The 21,959-nt window shown below is 37.1% G+C and overlaps 1 protein-coding gene across 2 annotated transcripts in view; it reads left to right on the top strand.

Moving 5' to 3' along the window:
• KCNB2 (potassium voltage-gated channel subfamily B member 2) overlaps positions 1-11,357 on the top strand; it is a 203,886-nt gene extending 192,529 nt beyond the window's left edge. For both annotated transcript variants that reach the window (XM_074882799.1, XM_074882807.1), the window contains exon 3: positions 698-11,357. In XM_074882799.1, coding sequence (XP_074738900.1) covers positions 698-2,860 — 2,163 coding nt within the window. In that variant the 3' untranslated portion in view covers positions 2,861-11,357. The remainder of the gene's footprint in view (positions 1-697) is intronic.
• Positions 11,358-21,959: the final 10,602 nt, after the last annotated feature.

Consider the following 21,959-nt stretch of genomic DNA (forward strand, 5'->3'; position numbering starts at 1 on the left):
ATATTATTTCTAGGAAGCATTCGTCTACTTACACATTTTAATCATGATGAGAAACTGGGTTCACCTTCATACTACTGCTTACTTTTTAACATTTTGCTCTCAACCTAATTCAGGGCAAATACCTTCAATTCTTGTAGCACCTGAAATTTGTCTAGACATGCCAATTTGGCAGGACTAGTCTCTTGAACAATGCTTCTTGTTTATTTTTCTTAACTTTGACTTTTGGCTCATAAATTTACACATGGCTAAGAAGGTGCGCACTATGTAGTACTAAATTGACAGCTTTACACACGGTATTTCCCAATCATTTCTCTGCACTGTGTAAAGTTTTACATAATTACATTTAATGCAGAAAATAATGTTCTGCACATTTTCTTCACTTGGTAACTTGCAAGAATAAATACCACCTTCCATTTTAATTTAAAAATGGTAAGACCAATCATGGCTTGATTTCTGAAATGAACTGGCTTACTGCAGGCAGTAAAACCATCAGGTTTTGACCACGTCTAAGATGATTCTAATGTTTTCTCTCTGTGCAAAAGTCAAAACATTAAAACAAAATAACGAATGAAGCAGCCAAAGCAGCTTCCATCATTCTGAGTTTATTTGACACATGCACACTTGAAAGGATTTAAGCAGGCCCTGACAAATACACTTATATCAGTCTAACCAAAACATTGTTTATTTTGTTTTACAGATTTTGGCCATTGTGTCCATTCTGTTCATCGTACTGTCCACTATTGCTTTGTCTCTTAACACACTGCCAGAGCTTCAAGAAATAGATGAATTTGGGCAGCCAAATGACAACCCTCAGCTAGCACACGTTGAAGCTGTGTGTATTGCTTGGTTTACCATGGAGTACCTTTTGCGTTTTCTGTCCTCACCAAATAAGTGGAAGTTCTTCAAAGGCCCATTAAATGTCATTGACTTACTGGCTATCTTGCCATACTATGTCACCATTTTCCTCACGGAGTCCAATAAAAGTGTCCTGCAGTTCCAAAACGTCAGACGTGTGGTTCAGATATTTCGTATTATGAGGATCCTAAGGATTCTTAAGCTCGCCAGACATTCAACAGGCCTTCAGTCTTTAGGTTTTACGCTCAGGCGCAGTTACAATGAATTGGGCTTGTTGATATTATTTTTAGCCATGGGAATAATGATATTTTCGAGTCTTGTATTCTTTGCTGAAAAGGACGAGGATGCTACAAAATTTACCAGTATCCCTGCATCATTCTGGTGGGCAACAATCACTATGACTACTGTAGGATATGGTGACATTTATCCTAAGACGTTATTAGGTAAAATAGTTGGAGGACTCTGCTGTATCGCTGGAGTGCTGGTCATAGCCCTGCCCATACCAATTATTGTGAACAATTTCTCAGAGTTTTATAAGGAGCAGAAAAGACAGGAGAAGGCAATTAAGAGGAGAGAAGCACTTGAGCGAGCTAAAAGAAATGGCAGTATTGTCTCTATGAACCTGAAAGATGCCTTTGCTCGCAGTATGGAAATGATAGATGTAGCAGTAGATTCAGGTAAGCCTGGAGAAGCAGCCAATCCAAAGGAGACAGCTGATGACAACCACCTGTCCCCAAGCCGGTGGAAATGGGCCAGAAGGACAATGTCTGAAACAAGCTCAAACAAGTCTTATGAGAACAAATACCAAGAAGTTAGTCAACAAGACTCCCATGAACAATTAAACAATGCTGCAGCATCCTCCAGCCCGCAGCACCTCAGTGCCCAAAAACTGGAGATGTTGTATAATGAAATTACTAAAACTCAGTCTCAGCCTAATCTTAATGCTGGTTACCAAGACCAGTCAGCAAAGCCACCTGTGTATGAAGAAGAAATAGAAATGGAAGAAGTTACTGGTCAGAGAGATCCATTGTCAGCTGGACCTACGGACATCATAACAGACATGAGAAGCACATCCAGTATTGATAGTTTTGCCAGTTGTGCGACTGACTTCACAGAAACAGAGAGGTCTCCCCTTTCTCTGTTTCCTGGCTCTCACTTGCAGATGAGATTTCCAGCTGATGCTGTTAACGTGGAAGACAATCAAAGAGTAAGGAGTTCTCAGCTTATACCATTCACAAAAGACAGAGTATTTTCTCCAACTGATGTCACCTTCGACTATAATCCAATTGATAGAGCTGTTATCAGTGATGGCAGTGGGTCCCAAACTGTTTTGCATGGTCATTTGCATTTTGACACTGCCATGGAAAGCCCCAAAAGTTCCCTGAAAGGTAGCAACCCATTAAAATCCAGATCCCTTAAAGTTAATTTTAAAGACAATAGAGGTGGTGCTCCACAAACTCCACCAAGCACTGCAAGGCCACTGCCAGTAATGGCAGGAACAGACTTCACACAGGCCACCCCTCAGCACATCAGCACCATTCTCCTAGAAGAAAATTCACCCCAAGGTGAACGACCTTTACTTGGTGCTGACACATTAGCACTTTGTCAGGGACCTGCTAAAAAATCATCCCCTCTCTTTCCCAAACAAAAGATTTTCACTTTCCCTTCAAAAGAGAGGAGGAGCTTCACTGAAATAGACACTGGAGAAGAAGAAGAGTTTATGGAGTTACATGGTATAAAACATGAAAAACAGCAGGATATCAAGACAAATTGCTGTGGGGATAAACACAGTGATGGCAACCATTTAACAGAGGAGCCACAGGTCAGCTCTTCACCCCAAAGCATGAGCCACAACTGTACTCAAGACATTTACCATGCTGTGGGTGAGGTAAAGCAAGACAGTAACCAAGAAGGTCACAAAATGGAAAACCATTTATTTGCCCCAGAAATTCATTCAAGTCCGGGAGAAACTGGTTACTGTCCCACACGTGAAACTAGCATGTGACTAGTTACAAAAGCAATAAAAATACCGTTTCTTAAAACACAATTAGTAATGCCTATGAACTAAAACATGGAAAGCCTCAAAAAAGTGCATAAAATGTTATTTTTGCATGGCATGAAGAGTTGTTTAGTTTAAATACTGTTTAATTTAAAAACAAAAAGACTGCTTTTTGTAACAAACTGAAAAAAATGGGGAAAAAAATGACTCAAGAACAGTGAATAAAATAAAGAGAGCTCTGTTAGGAGCCAGTGTTCTGCAACATCTGACATTTTTGATCCTTTCACTTATGATTGTAGACAGATTTTGAACTCTTTTAACTTTTTTTGTTTTCTTGGTTACAATGAATTTTAGAATTTGCACAAGAAAGGATGAAATGTCAATGCATGCATTCATAAAGATGTGAAACAAGGTGCTTTGAGCTTGAAAATGCATATATTTGTAAATAGTTTGGGGTTGGGGGGAAAGCTACTGTTAACAAGGATTTATGGAAAAGCATTTCCTGGGACACAGGTACTTCCTTCACAGCGTGCTGCCTGGAGGTTTTGTACAGACTTATGTTGCAAAATTGCAACTTCTACTTAAAGCATCTCACGTATCTTGCTTTCTGTTAAAAAGCTCATGAATATATCTGTTAATTAAGGACTACAGTATTTTAGTTTATCTGTGCTGTAAATGTTGATTTTTTTTATTTGCATAACTTTACTTATTGCATTTGTCAGTTTAATTAATGATCCTGTGAGGAAAAGCAAAGATTTAATGACCAGAACTTGAAGCATTTGATATTTTTATAGAAAACTGCCAACATTTCATAACTAAGAAAAAGCCGTTCCATTTTAAAGTAAAAAAACATAGAGTTATTTCTGTGGCAATAAATAGTGCCAAATGGCTATATAGACATATTCAGAAGTTCTCAATCTCTTAGAATATTTCTTTTAGCTTGGTATTAAAAAAAAAACAACTACCCATATTCTGGTTTTCCTTTGATTTAACAATATTTGATTCTACATGATCTTTGAGCTCTCTCCCATACTTCAATAATGGCAATGTTGTTGAATCTGTTATGGTGTAAGGACATAAGAGACAAACTTTGTAGGGGGAAGTAGTACCTTCTATTATCACAAATCATATAGCTGGAAAAAAGGGGCTTCAAGTACATGTAACTTGTCCCAGGTCTTCCATGCCCCAAAGCTGGTCTGTGTTTTTCAGTTCAATCATTTGGACTGACCAAAGGTATCACCTGACTCACCAACTTTGCCTCAACCCATCCTCCCATGGCTGTTCCAAAATGGAGTATAGGCTTTCCCCTACACTTTAATAAAGGGAAATATCAATCATCCCATTGACAACGGCCAAAGCACCTTTGGTTTCTCTGATACTCTCCAGCTTTGTAAAAGAAAGATGCTGAACCAAAGCCTTCATTACAAAGTACCCACCTAACCATTGTCTGAAAAAAGCTCTTTTTTTTAATCCAGCACCAATAGCTTCCTATGATATAATATTTAAAAAGGCCTATAGATCACTTTAATTCCCTAAATCATAAAAAGTTTATTCAATTCATTAATCATAATCATAAGCAAAAGTATGCAGCTACACAGGCATGTCCTACAAATTGTTGGGGTTTTTTTAGTAAAGCAGCATACAGGCATTTTTACGCTATCCTCTGATTTCTGCTGAAATTGGATACTCCCTTACAACAGTTTTATAAGAGCAGCAGTCCAGCCTCGAAGCTAATAGCCAAAGGGTCCAGCAGTTAAAAGTCTGAGGAGGTTTATAAATTCTAGCATCAGTTCTCCATGGCTCCATGGGCTTGTTATCAGAAATTGAGCTTCTCACTTCCCCACACACAGAAGGGAGTGAATGCTTCTTCCAGGTCAGTGCTGTAACAGCAAGCATTGCAAAGACACTGAGACAGCAGGAATGGAAGCCCTAAAAGCACTTTAGACCAACCAACTCATTGTTTGTAACAGCAGGCTTCTACTTCCCACAGTGGACCTAGGTTAATTTTTACTTATGTGTCATTTTCTGTCACTTAAATGAGTAAAAATCAGGCACCTAATGCATTTAATGTAAAAGAGCAAGCATTTTTGTTGCAACATTGCCTCCTGCTTGAAATGGCTGTGCTGATGCCACAGACCTCACTCAAGCCTAGCCCATGGAAAAGAAGCAAGTTTGAAGAGCCCCAAAATATGGATTCTGGTGGCTGGGCCAAACAATGAGCACAGCACAATCCTTTGAGTTAAAAAAAAAAAAAAAATCATATATATTGCCATAAGTTTTCTGATTTCCGTAACAAGATAACGTTGAAGAGTCTCTTCAGTCATTTGAAAAACTGGGAATGTAATGTTATTTTTCCAAAACAATGTCTGGTCATTAATTCTCAAAATAAAAATGAACCTTTTTTTCTTAGTTGCAGTTCATTGCAACTTGTTGTTGCATTCAGTTTTACCTGTTTATATGGCATTCTGCTTAACATTTTTCTATCATCTTGTGTCTCACTATTCCAAAAATTAGCTCTTTGAGTATTTTATAGTCATTAATCTTCTACATTTATTTTTATTTTTTAGTTCCTAGATATTTTCAGTGACTAAAACTAAATGCCAGTCAATTTTTATATGCCTAAAGTATTGGTCTGTATTTTCTATGTGCAGTTTTATGAAATCACATGGGCCTGTTCGATCTGCCTTTACATCCCAGTGAACTAATGAAGACCAAATTAAGTCCAAATGGGACCTGATCCCATGTTCTGGATCCACAGAAAAATCCCATTCAAGAGAATGATGTTGTTCTGGCAAGACTGAGGCCTGTGTCATGTTCCTTCTGTGTGCTTTTTCTCCCAGGTGACTCCTACTCTTTGGAAAAGTTCCCTCAGATCTGTGCCACTTGGTGGAAAGGGAGGAGTCCAGCCATAGGGAACATGTTGCAGGAACAGAGATTTGATTCCTTAAGCTCTCCTGAGCTAAACTTTATGCAAACCTGATTCTGCCCTATTAAAATCACTAAAAAAATCAATAGCAGTAAAATCAAAGCCTCAGTTGATGAACTTCCCCTGAAACCAATGGGAGTCTGACAGAAAAAGGGACTGACTGAAATATAAATGAGGATGGCAAGAGCCTCTCTCTCTTGATGAAAATCAACAGGATCTTTAACTATATAAATCAGATGAGAAGACCAGGCCCTTATTGACTGCCATATTTCAAAGGTTTTCAGAGAAGCACATTTATTTTGAAATTGTACAAGCAAAAGAAATGCAACTCTCTTTATTAACAGATGTATTTTTTTTAAATCTTGGAAGCAAAAGGATTAAGCTTTAGTAGTGCTTTTGGTATAATTTCATTATATACTTTTGACTATGCTGAGTATGATTTCCAGAAGCACAGGTTTAGACATTTGTTTTTTCCAGTCTTGACTGCATACATGGGATCCAATCCTGAATACCTAGCTCATGTATAATTCCCAATTAAAACATTTAATTGAGCAGCTGCAAGACTGGACCTAGCTTTCATTCCAGTACAGCAGGTGTAAGAAGTGCAGTCCAGGATCACTTCATTCATCATGAATTGCTATGTAGCAAATTATGCAAAATTACATGAGTATATTTTTCTGTTTTTCTAAAACTCTGAAGCCATTTCAGACTTATTACCCATTCACTACAATAAGGGGAGGGTTGTTTTTGAGTTCTGGAGTCAGTCTCCAACAGTTGTGGAATTTCAAAACAACTTAAGGAGTCTTAGGATGAAGTCACTCCCCTGTGCACCTGAAAGGGGTCTGACTCCATATCACTGGAAAATGAAGAATGTTCAGGGAGATAGCTTTGCAATCAATCTATTTTTTATATTTTATACTAACTGCAGAATCCTGAATCAAAGTTTTAATTCCTTTTCAATGATGAAACCAAATGTACACATTTAAAAGATGTTCACAGAGTAATCAGAACAATTTTTGAGCAAATAGTCACCTTAATCCAAATGCAGCGTGGGGGGAATAATATATCGCACAAACTGCAGAGGAAGTTCATACAGGAAAGCTGTTTACAGGGGAAGCATACAACGTAAAGAATGTAAAATGGTGTAGGAAGTTATTGCACTACAGAATTTATATAAAATACACTTTTTTAAATAAAAACACAAAAGGCCTTTTAATGCTTCATTGTATAGAACATAGCAGCCTCTCTGCTAATGCAGCAATCTAATGCACTGTGTCCTCACTTCAAAATTGGTCTCAAAATTCAAACATTAGTGATGTTAGAGAGGTGATATCTGATCTAACACTAGAGCAACTGACTTGAAGAGCTTTTTAGCACAATATTACATAACCAAAAGTCTGTACAGAAAATTGTATTTTTGCCTATAACGTACATAAATCAAAATGACAATTGGCTTCTTGAGTCTTTTCCTAACAGGTAACACTGGGGAACATATTTTTATTCCTTGAAAAACAACTAGTTCTTTTAAAAGTAGGTCTCTTCGCCTACATGTAGACTGAGCTTCTGTTTCCTTAGATCTGTTTGAAACAAGGTTTACCTTCAGATTATTTAAGTAATTCCTTCAACTTCAGCTCTAAACCACGGTCCAGTACAAAATCCAGTTGTCCTTTTTGAGCCCTACTGCAAATACAGTCAGCCTGGTAAAAATGTCCAGGGCCTACCTGACTGATTTTTTAAATTAATGTAATTTTTGAATCATTTGGATAGAAGATAAAGTGTAACATTTTGATCATGCAAAACATATTTTAAAAGCAAACTGCAAGAATTATGTTTTTTCAAAGTAACCAGCACAGATCAAGCAAGAGATGCAAATACCGCAAAGTGGGAATAAAGGCAGAAAATTGTAAGTAAACAAGGCATATTTTAATATGTTATATAAACAAGAGATATAATAAAACATATAAAATAGTCCTTGTTCACACTTAATGAGGTAAAAATGCCAGTAGCAAAAGATTTAATTCCAGTCCTACCCAATCTTAATTTTTATCCTAGAACCAAGAGGTCTCTACTGAGGTTTTCAGTGATGTTATTACCCACTTGCCTGCTACATGAATATTTGATCTGTAATCATTTTTCAGAGACTTTCCTGAAAAAGAAGATACTGTGTTCTTATCTTTGTTGATATTTGGATCTCTTCCCATTGCCCTCCAAACACCAACCTTCTCTTCTTCTTGGGAGCATTTAGAAGCAACCCACCAAACAAAATGATAGGTGTGTCTTGTTTATCAGGAAAGCATTTTGGTAGTCTGGTGCAAGTGGCCAGATGGACTCTATTGCATTTGAACCAAGGAGCAAGAAGAACTGAGTGTCATTTCTTTCTGTTATTGTTGCAGCCATACCATCTCACAACTTCACGTTTTCTAGTTTTAAAATGCTCTAACTCCTCCAGTGTCCCCCTCAATGTGCAAGATGTTTCAGTGCATTTGTTCAGTGCTTTTGCAAGAGCTTTGTAAAAGCAGTTGACTGCTAAATGCTATTAAGAGAGCCACCAGTATAAGTGTTACTATTTGTCTCTTCTCCAATATATTTATTACTTAGTGGTACTCAGTTTAAACTCCAGCTGAAATGCTTTCATATTCTAAAACAGATCAGGTGTTCTGGGACCCAGATCCTTTGCAGCTACTCTATCAGTTTCCTTAATGAAGAAATGTTAGGTGACTGGCATGCAGAGACAAAATTGTTTGCATCACGTGATGGTTTCTTGTTCAGTAATTATACACCATGTGACATCTGAAGGTGGAGTAACATACTTCTCTTTGTGTTTTTTCTGTTGCAGGTTTAAATAATATTTTTTGGAAATGTTGTGTTATGATATTTGAGAAGTATTACCTTTTAGTGCAATGAAGATTTCTTCCAAAACAGCAGTGATACCTTATAGTCCTATATGACTGATGCCTATTTAATTTTCGTTTATGACATCTGACACAGATTCAGGTGGATCCCGTTGTAGAATAAGGAAGTAGCACACAAATACTTACTGCTCTTTGTAATTAAAAGTAGCTAAAGAACATGCTATTAGCTAACATTTCATTCAAAAAGATTATCCTAACTATACCTATGAACCAAATAGAACAGTGACATGTCGTTACCTTAGACATTGACGGTAGTCCTGTGGTTAATGTAAACCCTGAATCTAAGAGCAGTCTGTGTAATTAATATAATTAGGTTATTTTTTTACCTCAAGTGTTTAAATATATATTTAATATCAGCAGAAGTAATGCACATTTCTAAATCTGGAAGTCTACAGCTGTGTTTACACAGCTGGAAATCAGGACAGCTCTCTTGACGTGAATCTCTCAGCTATCCCTGCTCCTCTGCTTTGATTCACATCACAGAGCAATCATGGACCATGCAAACTGGATTACTTTTACATGAAGCTGAACCAGAAAACTTGTTCCATGAGGGCACCTTGAGTTCTGCAGCCAGTACGAAGCACTCAGGCCTTGGTACCAGACTAGTCCAAAATAGTAGCCCTGATACACACAGTGTGAATTGTCAGCACAGATTGTTTTCCTCAACAAATCTGCTTCTGTTGTGTTGTACTACTTGCTAATGTAGCCATAGACTATCTCTACCATGGTTATTACCTCCAGTCCATGTAGTCTTGGCTAAATCCCTTACTCAAGCAAGTTTTGCCATTGTCATCAGTGGTATTGCATAAAAAGAACAATATATAGCCAAAGATGAAATTGGCCCCAGTGTAACTTAACCCAGGTGGAATCATCTAAACAATACATTCTTGATAACCCTTGGAGAGTTGTGGTTTGTAGTTTGGACCACACCCCTTAAATACTGCGTATTTCTATAGTCAATTTACCTAAAGTTGATGTTACATTTGATTAAGACAGTACAGACAGCCCTACATTGACTCTCACTCCAAAATTGTTAAATCAGTGGAATGATTAAACTGCCTGCAAGTAGCCCTATTTCACTTAACAGTAACTCTTAGTTTATACCTGTATGAATTAAAAAAAATGGCTGTCCAAATGGCTAAGCAGTGATGGAGGATCAGAAACCCAGCTTGAGTATTTTGTGCCAATCTACCATGTCTAGATATCTTTCCATTTGGATCTTCAGTTGAAATTTATTTAAATTGCGGGCCTAGTAGGGTTTTGATCATGTGCTTAGTTGCTCTGATATCTAGGACATACCTTATAAAAGGTAATGCAAGAAACAAAAAGCCTATTCCTTACCTTAATTTTTTTAACAATTTCAAGGTGAAGGACGCATGTCTTATACTGATACTTTTGCTCTAGGTTCTGCTCAGAGAGCATCTCTCAGTGGAGGTTCAGAATACGAAACATTTATGCCTGTTCTTGAAGTCCTTAAGCAGAAAGCCAATGGGAATTCTGCCTGTATAAAACTGAAGGATGGAGCAATATATTATAGCTTTAGGCAAAAGGAACAGTTTCTAACACATATTACAAAATGAAAAAAAGAAAAAAACACTGTTGGGGACAATCACATGGGTACTTCTGCTAGGATGCAGAGTTCTGGATTTATACCTCTAAATTTTCAGAGAGTTATGCAGAGTTTAACCTATGTAACTCTTTCAAAAGTCAAAGGAGCCATGCTGATAAGCTGAAACATGGAGGGATTAGTGTACAAAGAACCTGAGAGTTGAATACATAGCCTATTGCTTTAAGATCACTGTAAATATCAACTAAAAATACGTACTAATTCATGTTTATAAGTTATTACTGTGTTAGTTTCATAGATATGGTAGCATGACTATTATTAGTTTTATTGAGTTTAATGAACTTTACTTTGTATTCCTCTGTGAATGCTCTGAATGCTGCAAACAAAAAAAGCACAACAGTATTTTTTCAAGTTCTCTTGGCGCGATAGCAGTGTCTTCACTATTGTTCAATTTTACAGAATTAGCAACATTTCATCATACAATGCTATATTAACAACATACCTTTCTTTAAAGAACTGTCACTAGGAGATAAAAGCATATGTGATAAGTCTTGTCTAATCTCATTCATCTGCCTTTACAAAATGCCCCAGACATTTTGTGGGAGAATATGCTGCTTTTGCTTCATGCGTTGTTTGTATTTGGGGGTGGGGCAGGGGAATAATAGGGCATTTTGCAATGGTAATTGCATCTAACATGCTTTTTTTCATTATTATTGTATTTGTTAGAAACATTTTGATTTAATTTCTTTTTGTAGATCAGACTGTTTGACAATAGCTTTATTTTTTCAGCTAACCATCTGATTCCATTAGACTAATAACTTCTCACATTCAGTGGTACTCGTATCAATGTCTCCATATCAGCTGCATTTTAACTTCATAAAAAAGGAAATGTGATTATTATTTTTGTCATACTAGATTTTGCTGATCAACTAAATATTTCTGCACCAATCTACATATTAATATGCATGTTGTAGTCTGTACAATTGTTCAACATCAAAATACCTGTTTAATTTATGTCAAATGTCTGTAAAATAAATGCATTGTTCTCCATTTCAGTCTGATAGAGTAAGCAGGATAGTAAATAAATGTGTAAATGAATCATCTGTGTCTCATTTCAGTTCTCTGCATGAAACCACTTTACATTGAACATTGCATATATACCAAAACAATAATCCATAGTGTCTTTAGATTTCATTACTTGACAATATTATATAGGGATCTCTGGCAGCCAGTGTGTACAGAAATAAATCATTTAGCTATGCAAATAAAGTCAGAATCCATTACTTTTTAAAAAATTACAGTGCTACTAAGCCTTTCTTTTCCCCTCTCTGTTCAGCATTACTGCTAATTACTATTCGCACTGTCATAGATACAAGACCTCAAATGACTTTACAAGGGTGAGTAAACATTATTGCCTGAGGGATGGAAAGATATAGCAGCCTTTTTTTGGATAGTCAAGCTTAGGTACCTCAGCCTAATATTCAGAGGTGGTGGATAAACCAATCTCTTGTTCAACTTACTAATAAGCAACAACCTAGCTTGGACCCCAGCACCTTTCTGCCTAACGTGGATCAATTTTTTAATAGCCCAAAACCTGAAAAAAAAAATAAGTTGCCCTGGGAATTATTTTTTTCCTTCAAGATGAGTCATGGAAATAACTTTTTTTACAGGCAAAGTTTTGCTGCAAATGCAATTATAATAGAGCATCTCTAGCATTCAGAAAATAAGGAATATGATTTCTTTATCTTCAAAATAGAAAGCTATTTTTTAATTTCTACATCTGAACTGCATTACAATGGAATAAAAATACAGGACCACATTCTGCCCTTTGGTGAGCAGGCTAGTTGTAGTTATTATGAGAGGCACGCTTTAGCCTCACAACCACATTGTGCTACACATACCTCAAGACACAGTTCTTTGCACTGCAGAACTTTTCCCCTTTAAGCTTTTAATCTAAGGATTCCTTCTCTGAATGCACACTACTGTACATCAATCTAAATTTGTTCCATCTTCCTGTTCTCCGTCAAACACATTCCCAATATCTTTCCTTAAAAACAAACCCCACACCTTTGTTATTGCTTCTCCCGGTCTCTTCTTCTTGGCATTGATTTGAATAATTGCATTTGAAAGAAATGATATTAAGTTTTATATATTATTCAATAACCAAGCAGTCTGCAGCCCACACATCTGTCTGCGGTACCCGAAAATAACTCCAAAACTGCAGTTCTAGGTGCACATTCCAGCTGCCCCATGATTCCGCACTGCAGCAAGACCTGAGGCTTGTGTAAGTCCTCTGACCCTCCAGATTTTCACTGCACAGAAAGGAAACTAAGCCACGCAGGAGAAACAGAGTGGGAGCATTTTCCAATAATCACCGAGTCTGGACAATCAAGGGACAGGATACACCACCACAGTTCAGATCAGACACAGCTAAAATTTTTTCTTTGATCATGTTGTGAGATTAGGAGATCTTTCTGTTCTAGCTATTTAATCTTCTTCCATCTCCTTCTCCCCCTCTATTCTTTCTTGTGGAGTTCATTTCAAAAAAATATCTAGCACCCTAGCTTTTCACCCCAACTCTATAGCAGCCTAAGAAAGGAACAGATTGATGCTACCAAGAAAATACAAAAAATCTCCACTACCTTTTTTCATGCAATCTGACCTGCGACTGAACACAAATCCATCTAGAAAGCAGGAAACTATTTTATGCAAAGCTGCAAATGTGATATGTGCTAGTAATTAAGTTCTAAAGAAAGAAATATTCCTGGCAGACCAGGAATAGAGCAGGTCACATCACACAGATAAAGTACTGAGATGCCAGAAGGTTAGTGTAAGAGTACCCCTCTCTAATCTATTCAGTAGGCAAACTTCATGCAATTCTAATATAAATATTAGGAAAGAAAACCTAAATAGTCAGAATATCATTATGTTAAACTTTAATTTACTGTATAGGCTTAAACCATGTTCCTGCTGACTGAGTGCACATTTACATTGAAAAAACTAAATCAAAAGTTGAGCAAAATTTGTTCAAACCTTTTTTTTTTTGGCCTCTAGAAACCCACGTCCATTTTTCTACCTTAAAGAAAGATAGAAATGGGGAGGGAAAAATTAGACTATATTGTATTATGTAGTAGGTTGGGTGTTTTTTAGAGGTTTCAGAGTACCTCACAGACCACAGGTCTCAATTGCCCGCATAAGCAAATGGTGAAAGTGTCTACAAAAAAACATTACTTATCTGTGATGACAGCAAACCAGTTTCCAGGTCCTCACCTTCTGAAAAGAGTTTGCATACTTTACCGTCTAAACTGTGGCTTTCTCCAAACAAAATATCAACTTTTAATGGATAAATTCAAGAGCAGTTGTTAATAGAGCTGATTCATTTTTAGACTGTGAGCCAATAAACTTTCCCCCAGTTAAAATAACTCAAATTACCTTTCAAACAGCACTTTTAGTACTTACAGATTTTCATCCAAGCACTGAAATACCAGCAGACTTTATCTATGGGCACCACAGAATCCACAACTGAAATTAATTTGAAATTTTTATGCCTATTTATGAAGATAGTTTCATTCAAGTAAGCAGCCACTTTTCATTATTTCACCACTATTTTCTCCTCAGTCATATACTGAAATGATACCAGGATTGCAAAACAGCTATTTTCTCTTCATCAGTTCATGATGAAAATGCTAATCAAAACTGTAACTGCATCTTGCAAGCAACACAGAGGTTTTGACTCATATTTTTGTTCTGCACTAGAACAAAAAATGGGAACTTTGACACTGTCACTGAAAGCCAATAGATCTGGCATCAAAGATTATCCTTGATTAATGCCCTTCCTCCAAGAGCTAACCTGGCTGTTAGCTGGGGCTGGAAGGGACTGAGCCTATTCCTTTGTCCTCATGGACTACCTAAGGGGACATGGCCCTCACTTGGGTCCTGTAACTAGAAATCTTCAGCGTGGGACCTCAACCAGAGGGAAGCATAGCCTGACCTCCAGCACAGACCTGGCATCTGGGCATTTTCCAATGCTTGCTTTTAAAACCAGACTGAATTCTACTCCGTCCTCCCAAAGCCATCATCTATAGACATCCAACATTATACAAGAAGCCCTGATTGACCTGAAATCCAGTCATAATGACTCAATATCGATGAAAACTATAGCTGCCTTACCCACATCAGGACTTTATCTATTTTGTCATTATGTTTTAATAAAATCCTACTACTGAACAAGGCACTACAAGCCAATGAAGATTGAGAACCGGCTTTAATGGAAGTTTTGACTACCTAAATGATTCAAAATTGAACTCTACATTTACAAAATTCTTTCTTTTCAGCTTTTTGGGAAAAAGTGCTGCACAAACAAGACTACGTACTCCCCATGAAAATATAAAATAATTGCATTATTGAGTCATGGTAATTAATTTATCAGAGGAGTTTCACTTTTAGACACACAAAGTTACTGATGCTTGATAGATTGAAAAATAGACACTATTAATCAGATGATGAGAAAAACAGTCTGCAGTTTTGTTAGCCAACAACATCAGAGGGCCCAGAAGGAGCACGAGTTTACTCAAAGCTGCTAACTTGGCTTAAAACTACAAATTGACTTAGTCTTAATGAGGATTTTATCTGGTATTAGTTTCTACAGGTGAGCTAAGAAATAGTTAAATGCACGGAGAGACAAAAATATTTGTTAATCACCAATGTGCCTTCAAATGCATTAATCTGTATTTTAAAAAGCATTTAATCATGTTGAACTACTATAACTATGAAATACATCTTATTTGCAGAAAGTAAAGACAAGCCAAACATGAACAGCACAAAAAGGAATAAATTTTTAAATTATAATAAAAAAGCATGATTTGTTTTGTTATTTCTCACTCTTCATCCTCATGTTTTCTACAGATTATCATCCCTCCCACACTGGAAATCAGCACAGCAACAATTTATTGCTAATCTCACCTAAATTATCATTTAGGTATTCCTACTGCAAAAAAATCAGGTTATGTTATCACTCACTGTTATTTAAACTATTAATGAAACTATTGTTTTACTTCACAAAATAAATCTATTTTTATTATTTGTTCTCTTATGTTACAGTTTTCAAATGGCAGACAATTTGCAGGTTTTCTTCATAATGTCTTCCTGTGTCAATTGTTTCTATTAGATGGCAAGAGATGAGCTGTCGACTGTGAAGTATCAGTACAGTACCCATATCCATGCTATTAAAGTTAAAAAAGCTTCTTAAGAGATTATTACAATTTAGTGCATTCATTAAGGAAACGGGTTCAAAGTGAACTTCATTCTGATTAGACTTTGGATAATCCACAGTTAATAGAGCCATTATGAATGACTCAACTGCAGGAAATGTTTCTACCTTATTAAACGCTAAGGCATCCAACCACAAAACACAGATCCATAAAGAAGAAGAATTCATTAGCTCAGCCACTCAAGGAACTGCTTGTATTTACCACCTTTTCAATTTTAATCTTTTAATGTTGTTGGTTTAATGATTTAATTAAAATATATAAAGAAGTAAGCATAATTGTACCATTCTCAGAAAGGAACTGTGTCTTCAGTTCTCCAGTCCCTCAATAGGACGCTACATGACAGAAACATCTTATATTTGTAACTCATCTTCCAATAGCAAACCTGATCACCAGCTGAGCCATATACATACACATATAAACACCCATACACACACAGAGCATATATGGAATCTGGCACTATTTTAGCACAGTAGTCTGCAAATCAAAACCCTGCAATACCTCACAAATGTGCTATGATATAACTGCAATCTAAAGAGATTTCTCCGTTCGCTAAGGCACAGCAGAAAGGAGCATCTCACAGTTTTCTCAGCTCTAATTCACAGCTGAACCAAAACAAGTTGCATACCAGGACATCATTTTTCATGAACACAGAAAAATGGAGGTGATAACACCTGCACGTCATGAGGCTGAGGCTTACATACCTGGTAGTAAATTAAAGCATATGTAGAATAGAATAATTTCATTCTGGCATGAAATGTTACATCTCCAAAACAAGACATTTCTTATGGCAGCAACAGTAGAACTACTGCTTTAATTATTCCCCACTCTTGCTTGCCTGACCTCTCTTCTTGTCAGGACCGTATAAGTAAGCCCTGTTAAAACACTTCAAGCAAGTTCCACAACTATGTTTACCTTGTAAGGACTGGAGAACAGCTCTAATTTTTCTATGAAATATTTCAAAACTAAATTGAAAGTTACCCCATTTCTTGGGGAGGATAAAATAAGATTCCCAGTAATCAAAAGAAAGAAAGATCTTAGTACATACCAAAAAATCAATTCTGTAGTGTTAAATAGTAACTGAAAAGAGTAGTTACTGTTTTTCATGTCTAAGCCCTCATTCTTACCTAGGAAAATTAACAAAGAAAAAAGCAAATTTTAAGAGGCACCACTGCATAAATATTCAGCTACCTTTGCTTTCTGCGAGAAGTTTCACTTCTGTATTTCCCCACAGTTAACACTGAAAGTGATTTTGGGATAATTATCATTTCTTGTTCTCCTTGAAATTTCTAATCATGACTTAAATCCCAGGGATTTTCAGCAGTGTATCCAGAGCTCTGAATGAATAAAACTGTAATTCCAGGAGTGTATTAATGTTGCAAATTAATTTGACATTCATTGAAATATGTCTGATCAGGGCAAACTACTTTGTTATCGTGCATATGTTCAGAGGCATTGCCTGTTAAAACAGTGTTAGAAATCTCATAAAGTCTACCAACCTCCCACTTCAAAATTTTAAACAACAGTAAATGATTCCCCTTTCATTTGGAAGCTTCAGTTGATAACAGCACCAAATTCAATTTCACCCACTCAACTGAGTCTCAAAATTTCCGGCTTTCTGGTATTAACTATAACTCATCTTCTCTGTCACTTTTACAGATACACAGGTAAGTATGCCTCTTTTTAGTACTTTCACAATATTAAAGTTGTTACAAGTCCTTTCTCTCCATCTGTTAAACACATACAATGTTCAGCTCATCAGTAGAGCCAGAGAATCGTATTTCCAAGACCTTATTTTCACACTGGGAACAGTTTCAAAGCTGTTAGTTCCTAGTGCCTGGAACATTAAGCAAAACAAATAAACACATAAATAAATTATGACTTCTAAACAAGAAAAGTTTCTGAGAGGTCTCTAACAATCATTTCATAGAAATATAGTTACCTAAGCTGAAATTGTGTATCTCAGGGATAATTCCACACAAAATGGTACAAAATGTCAGTCAGTACTCAGTATATCAGAGACATCAGTATGTGGCCAGTAACTCAGGGATTCATTCTGCATATCTTTTATCAAGTAATCTTCATTTACATAAAATGTAATCCATAAAGATCATTTAAATTCATTAAAGCATGTAAAGACTGTGGATTTGTTTAATTGATCTAAATGCCTTGATGTTAGCCAAGGAGAATTCCATAGAACTGCATCAGTAAAGTCAAAATGTGAGAGGGATTTGCTTCTGGTAGCAAGATGGACGATGGTCAGTGCTATACAGCATGCCAAGTTATCATTTTTCTTGCTAAGGGTAGTCTCATGCACTGTGGTAAAACATTGCTTTGACACTCAGTGATGCAAATGTGCCAATGGACACGGCTGGTGATAAACTAGTCAGCTACATTGTCTTTAACTCTATTTGAGTCTCTAATGTAGCTCTTCAGCTGGGGCAGAATAAAATACCCATCAATTCCTTTTCTGTGTGTGAATTAACCTCAGCAAAGGGGGGGAGACCTTGCTGAGTTCATTATATTGAATACTATAATACCTCTGTCTCTAAAACTGCATTACATTAACTGAGAATAATGCAAACTTTATTCTTTCATACATATAGTATCTTAATGAGCCATTAAGATGTCTAGCATTTAAAGCATACAGTGAGGAGATCTATGGTTTAAGCTTCAGAAATCATCCAAATATGTTGTAAGTGCTAATAGCACTCACAACAGAAGAAATTTAGCCTTTTATTTATTTTTAAATTCCCCTTTCATTCTATTCCATAAAATGCATTTATTTACAAAGAAAACTGGAGAAATCTGTACTGCTGAATCAAGTAATCTAAGCTAGGAATGGCAAAATGGGAACATATATGTTGGGTAAGACCCTGCTCCTGATCAGGTCCCAGGAAATTCCACTCATTTTCTCTTACACTGTCTCTAGTTAATCAGAAAGTTCTTCCTTTCCCACTGACCAGAGTTTCAGAAGGAATCTGTCCCATTGGAAGTAAAATACCCATCCACAAAGGGGCCATGTACTTTTGCAGCAACCTGCAGAACCTTCCAAACAGGCTCTCATATAGAAATGATGGGTTTGGACCTCACCATGGGAAATCCCCAGCACTCCTGTGACTGTAGACAACGGTTCAGCCTTGCTGCTTTTGCCTGCAAAGCCTAAACCATTTGAAACCATAGCAGATGCATGCGCAGAGGATCAAGGAAAGACAGAACACGGTTGCAGAGCTGTAACTATGTCCTGCGCAGACCAACCTCACCCATTGTATTCTTCTCTCAGAAATGTGTCTAATTGCTTCTGTATGATTGGCTCAGGAACAATACCCATAAATCTGTGAAACGTCTCTATGAAATTATGCTTGCATAACCTTGGCATGCTCAGAAATAAAATCCTTCACCAAACGGAAAGTTACTGCCAGAAATTTATAGACAGATGTGATTTTCCAAGATCTGTTATTTTTGACAGTATTCTATCAGAAGTCTGGTCTGATCCTTTATTTATACGATGAATAACTTCAGTAATTCTTTTAACAGAACTTTCGAGGCTCTGTTATTTTGATTTTTCCATCATTCTATATTGCCTAACTATTACCATAGAACTAATTTAATAAGGTATATTATAGTAGAGCAGCAGTTTGGCTGATTAAATGTGTATCAAGAGTATTAAACCATCTCCTTCACCTTTGTTCCAAAGTAACTGCATATACTACTATATAACCACTATTATAACTCAATGTATGTTTCATGGTTGTGAGGATTTTAATATATCTCTTTCTAAAGTCTACTGCTTCAATTGGTCTCATGGCTCAGCACTGCTAGTAAGATAAAAAAAATAGAACCTATGCTATAACACTCTGGAGAAATTACAGTTTGCGAGCCAAGAAACAGCTTTGTCATGCAACAAAAGACTGTAGTACAACAGGCCTGAAAAAGTTCAGCAGTTTTGCAAGTGTGCCTTTTAGGCGGAAAAGACAGCTAAAGGGATAAACTGGACTAACACCATAAAAACTTCAATAAGTGGAAGGGACCTTAGAATTTTCTGAAAGGGACCTTGGAATTTCCGTGCACGACTTCTTTTTTCCACCTCACTAGCTTCTCTGATAAGTATTTTTAATAGGACTCTTGCTTCTGGTTGAGATTATAGATGAAAATATGTAAGACCAATTCACACAGGGATCTAAAAGGAAGGCCTTCAGAACAAGGAAACTGCTGCACTTTTGTATTATTTGTGGAAAAAACAATGGAGAATGTTCTGGGAAGACTCTAAAACTGCTTTAGTGCTAGAATGTATTCCAAAACACTGCATTTGGGGCGAAAGTGCAAAATATCGCTTAGTGAGGCAAATAGCAGTATGAAATGCCACTGGTTCTCAGCATATTTTCCAATAATTTTTTTTTTAAAAAGGTACTTAATCTAACACTGTTGCAGTTTATAAACTTTGACCAACCTGTCTCACCAGCTCAAGAACCTCTGCATTCCAGCAGGGAATTCTGTCAGGCCCGTTTAAAATAAAGTTCAAGTTCATGCTACCCATGTCCTATATCCATATCCCTTCTTTCCCCACACTTGCTTCCTTATAAAATCCAGACAGTAATTGTTGAAAATGCATTTATGCAACGTTAATGCTCAGTTTAAAACCATGCATAAGATGTATTCCCATTAGGCACATGCACACAGACCAGATATATATGACACATGTATAATACATATATACACATATATACGTGGTCAGCCACACGGATCACAGAGAGACACTCAGAAAACTCAACACAAACTGACAGCACAGACGGTCTCATCCTGCTACCCTCTCTGGCTGAGCAGGACAGAGGTCCACTGGGCTCAGACACAAACACACACGAGACCCCTCGCCCAGAAAGGTGTTAGAAACTAATTTAATAAGCAGTTAGGACAGACTGCACTGATCCACCACAGGCGAGATACCAACCAGCCAACTACTTTCACGCAACCTTTTTACCCCCTTTACCATTTATTTTTCCACACCTGTCCCTCCTCAATATCATCTAAATCCCTCCCTTTTCCTGCCTTTGGTTCCTCCGACAATAAGCCATGTACAACCCCAAAATGCTCTTCCCCTGTATCCCACCATGTGTCCCACCCCTCAGCAGCACCGGAAAGGTGATCCAAAAAGCTGCTCAGGATGACTGATGGTGATGGGTTTCACTCCTGGACTCAGAGTGGAGGGGCTGGAGCTCTCCTGGGGCAGCCCTGGGAGGGACCTGGATACGGTCTCCATTCCCAGGTGTCTGCAGTTTGGGTTCCTGCCTGCCGTGGTATCCTGTGCTCCTCTGAGCTTGTGGAGATGGGCCTGGGAGCATCCAGGGCAGGGGAATATTTGGGTTCTCCCTGCCCCATCGCTGCCTATCAGTGCTTCTTTGTGGGTGTGCAGAGAAGCTATTACACATACCTTAATACAGAGTACCTTAAAACAACAGAAGGGCACAGGCTGCAAGGAGTTTGAAAATTACATTGAATTTGTACTTTCCTAGATGAAAAGTTAATTGCATTAGAAGCACCTTCATACATTGTTTTCAAATTGAAGAGACTGTGTTTTAAAACACTGTCCTCTGATGCTGCTCACAGGCAGAAATGTACCGTTGTAAGGTGCACAGGTATCTTGGACCTTCTAGGTCCTAGGGGTGGTGGGAATTTAAATACAATGATGAACAATTTTCCATTGTATCATCACAAATATTCACTCATAAAGAAAGATGATAACTAAAGGAAAAGTCATACAACACTTAAGTGTTTGTCTCAGAACATAGTGTACAGACACTGCAGTGGTTTTGGGGTATTTTGCCGATGCTTAACACGTCAAAGCGACTGCTATGACTTCCCAAAGTACATTTTCAAGAAACTATCAAGTCTCTCTCCATTTGAACCACTACAGGCAGAATCCTTTGGAGGCAGAGGACCAGAACAGGATTAATGCCAAAAAAAAAATCAGGCTCCGAGGTTTGTTCCTGCTGTTGTTTGATCACAGTAATTTTGAGCTTTGATATATCTTTCTGCCAGTTTCTAACACAAAACCCCCCAAAATGCATGCTCCATTAAAGATTAATGCATAATGATCTCATTTTTTATGTCTTACTGATTCATGTCATCACCTATACTAACTCTTACACTTTGAGAATTTTGATTCTTGAGATTATCAGTAGCCTGATAAAGCTTGTCACAGTTTCAGGCTTGCTGTTACCCTGAAGTACTATCAAGCAATATGGCAAATAACAGCAAATTTGCCCAGTCTAAAGAATTCATGTCCTTGAAGTCATTATTGTAGATATATGTGCAAACATGCATCTGTAAGTTTACTACAACATAAGATTACAATTATTGCCAAACGTTAAGTCTCTTTCAAAGTGCAAATTTAAATCCTATGTTTAAATCCTATTAACAAAGATGTCCAAATAGA

The sequence above is a fragment of the Strix uralensis genome, chromosome 1 (genome assembly GCF_047716275.1).
Source record: "Strix uralensis isolate ZFMK-TIS-50842 chromosome 1, bStrUra1, whole genome shotgun sequence".
Classification (NCBI taxonomy): Eukaryota; Metazoa; Chordata; class Aves; order Strigiformes; family Strigidae; genus Strix; species Strix uralensis.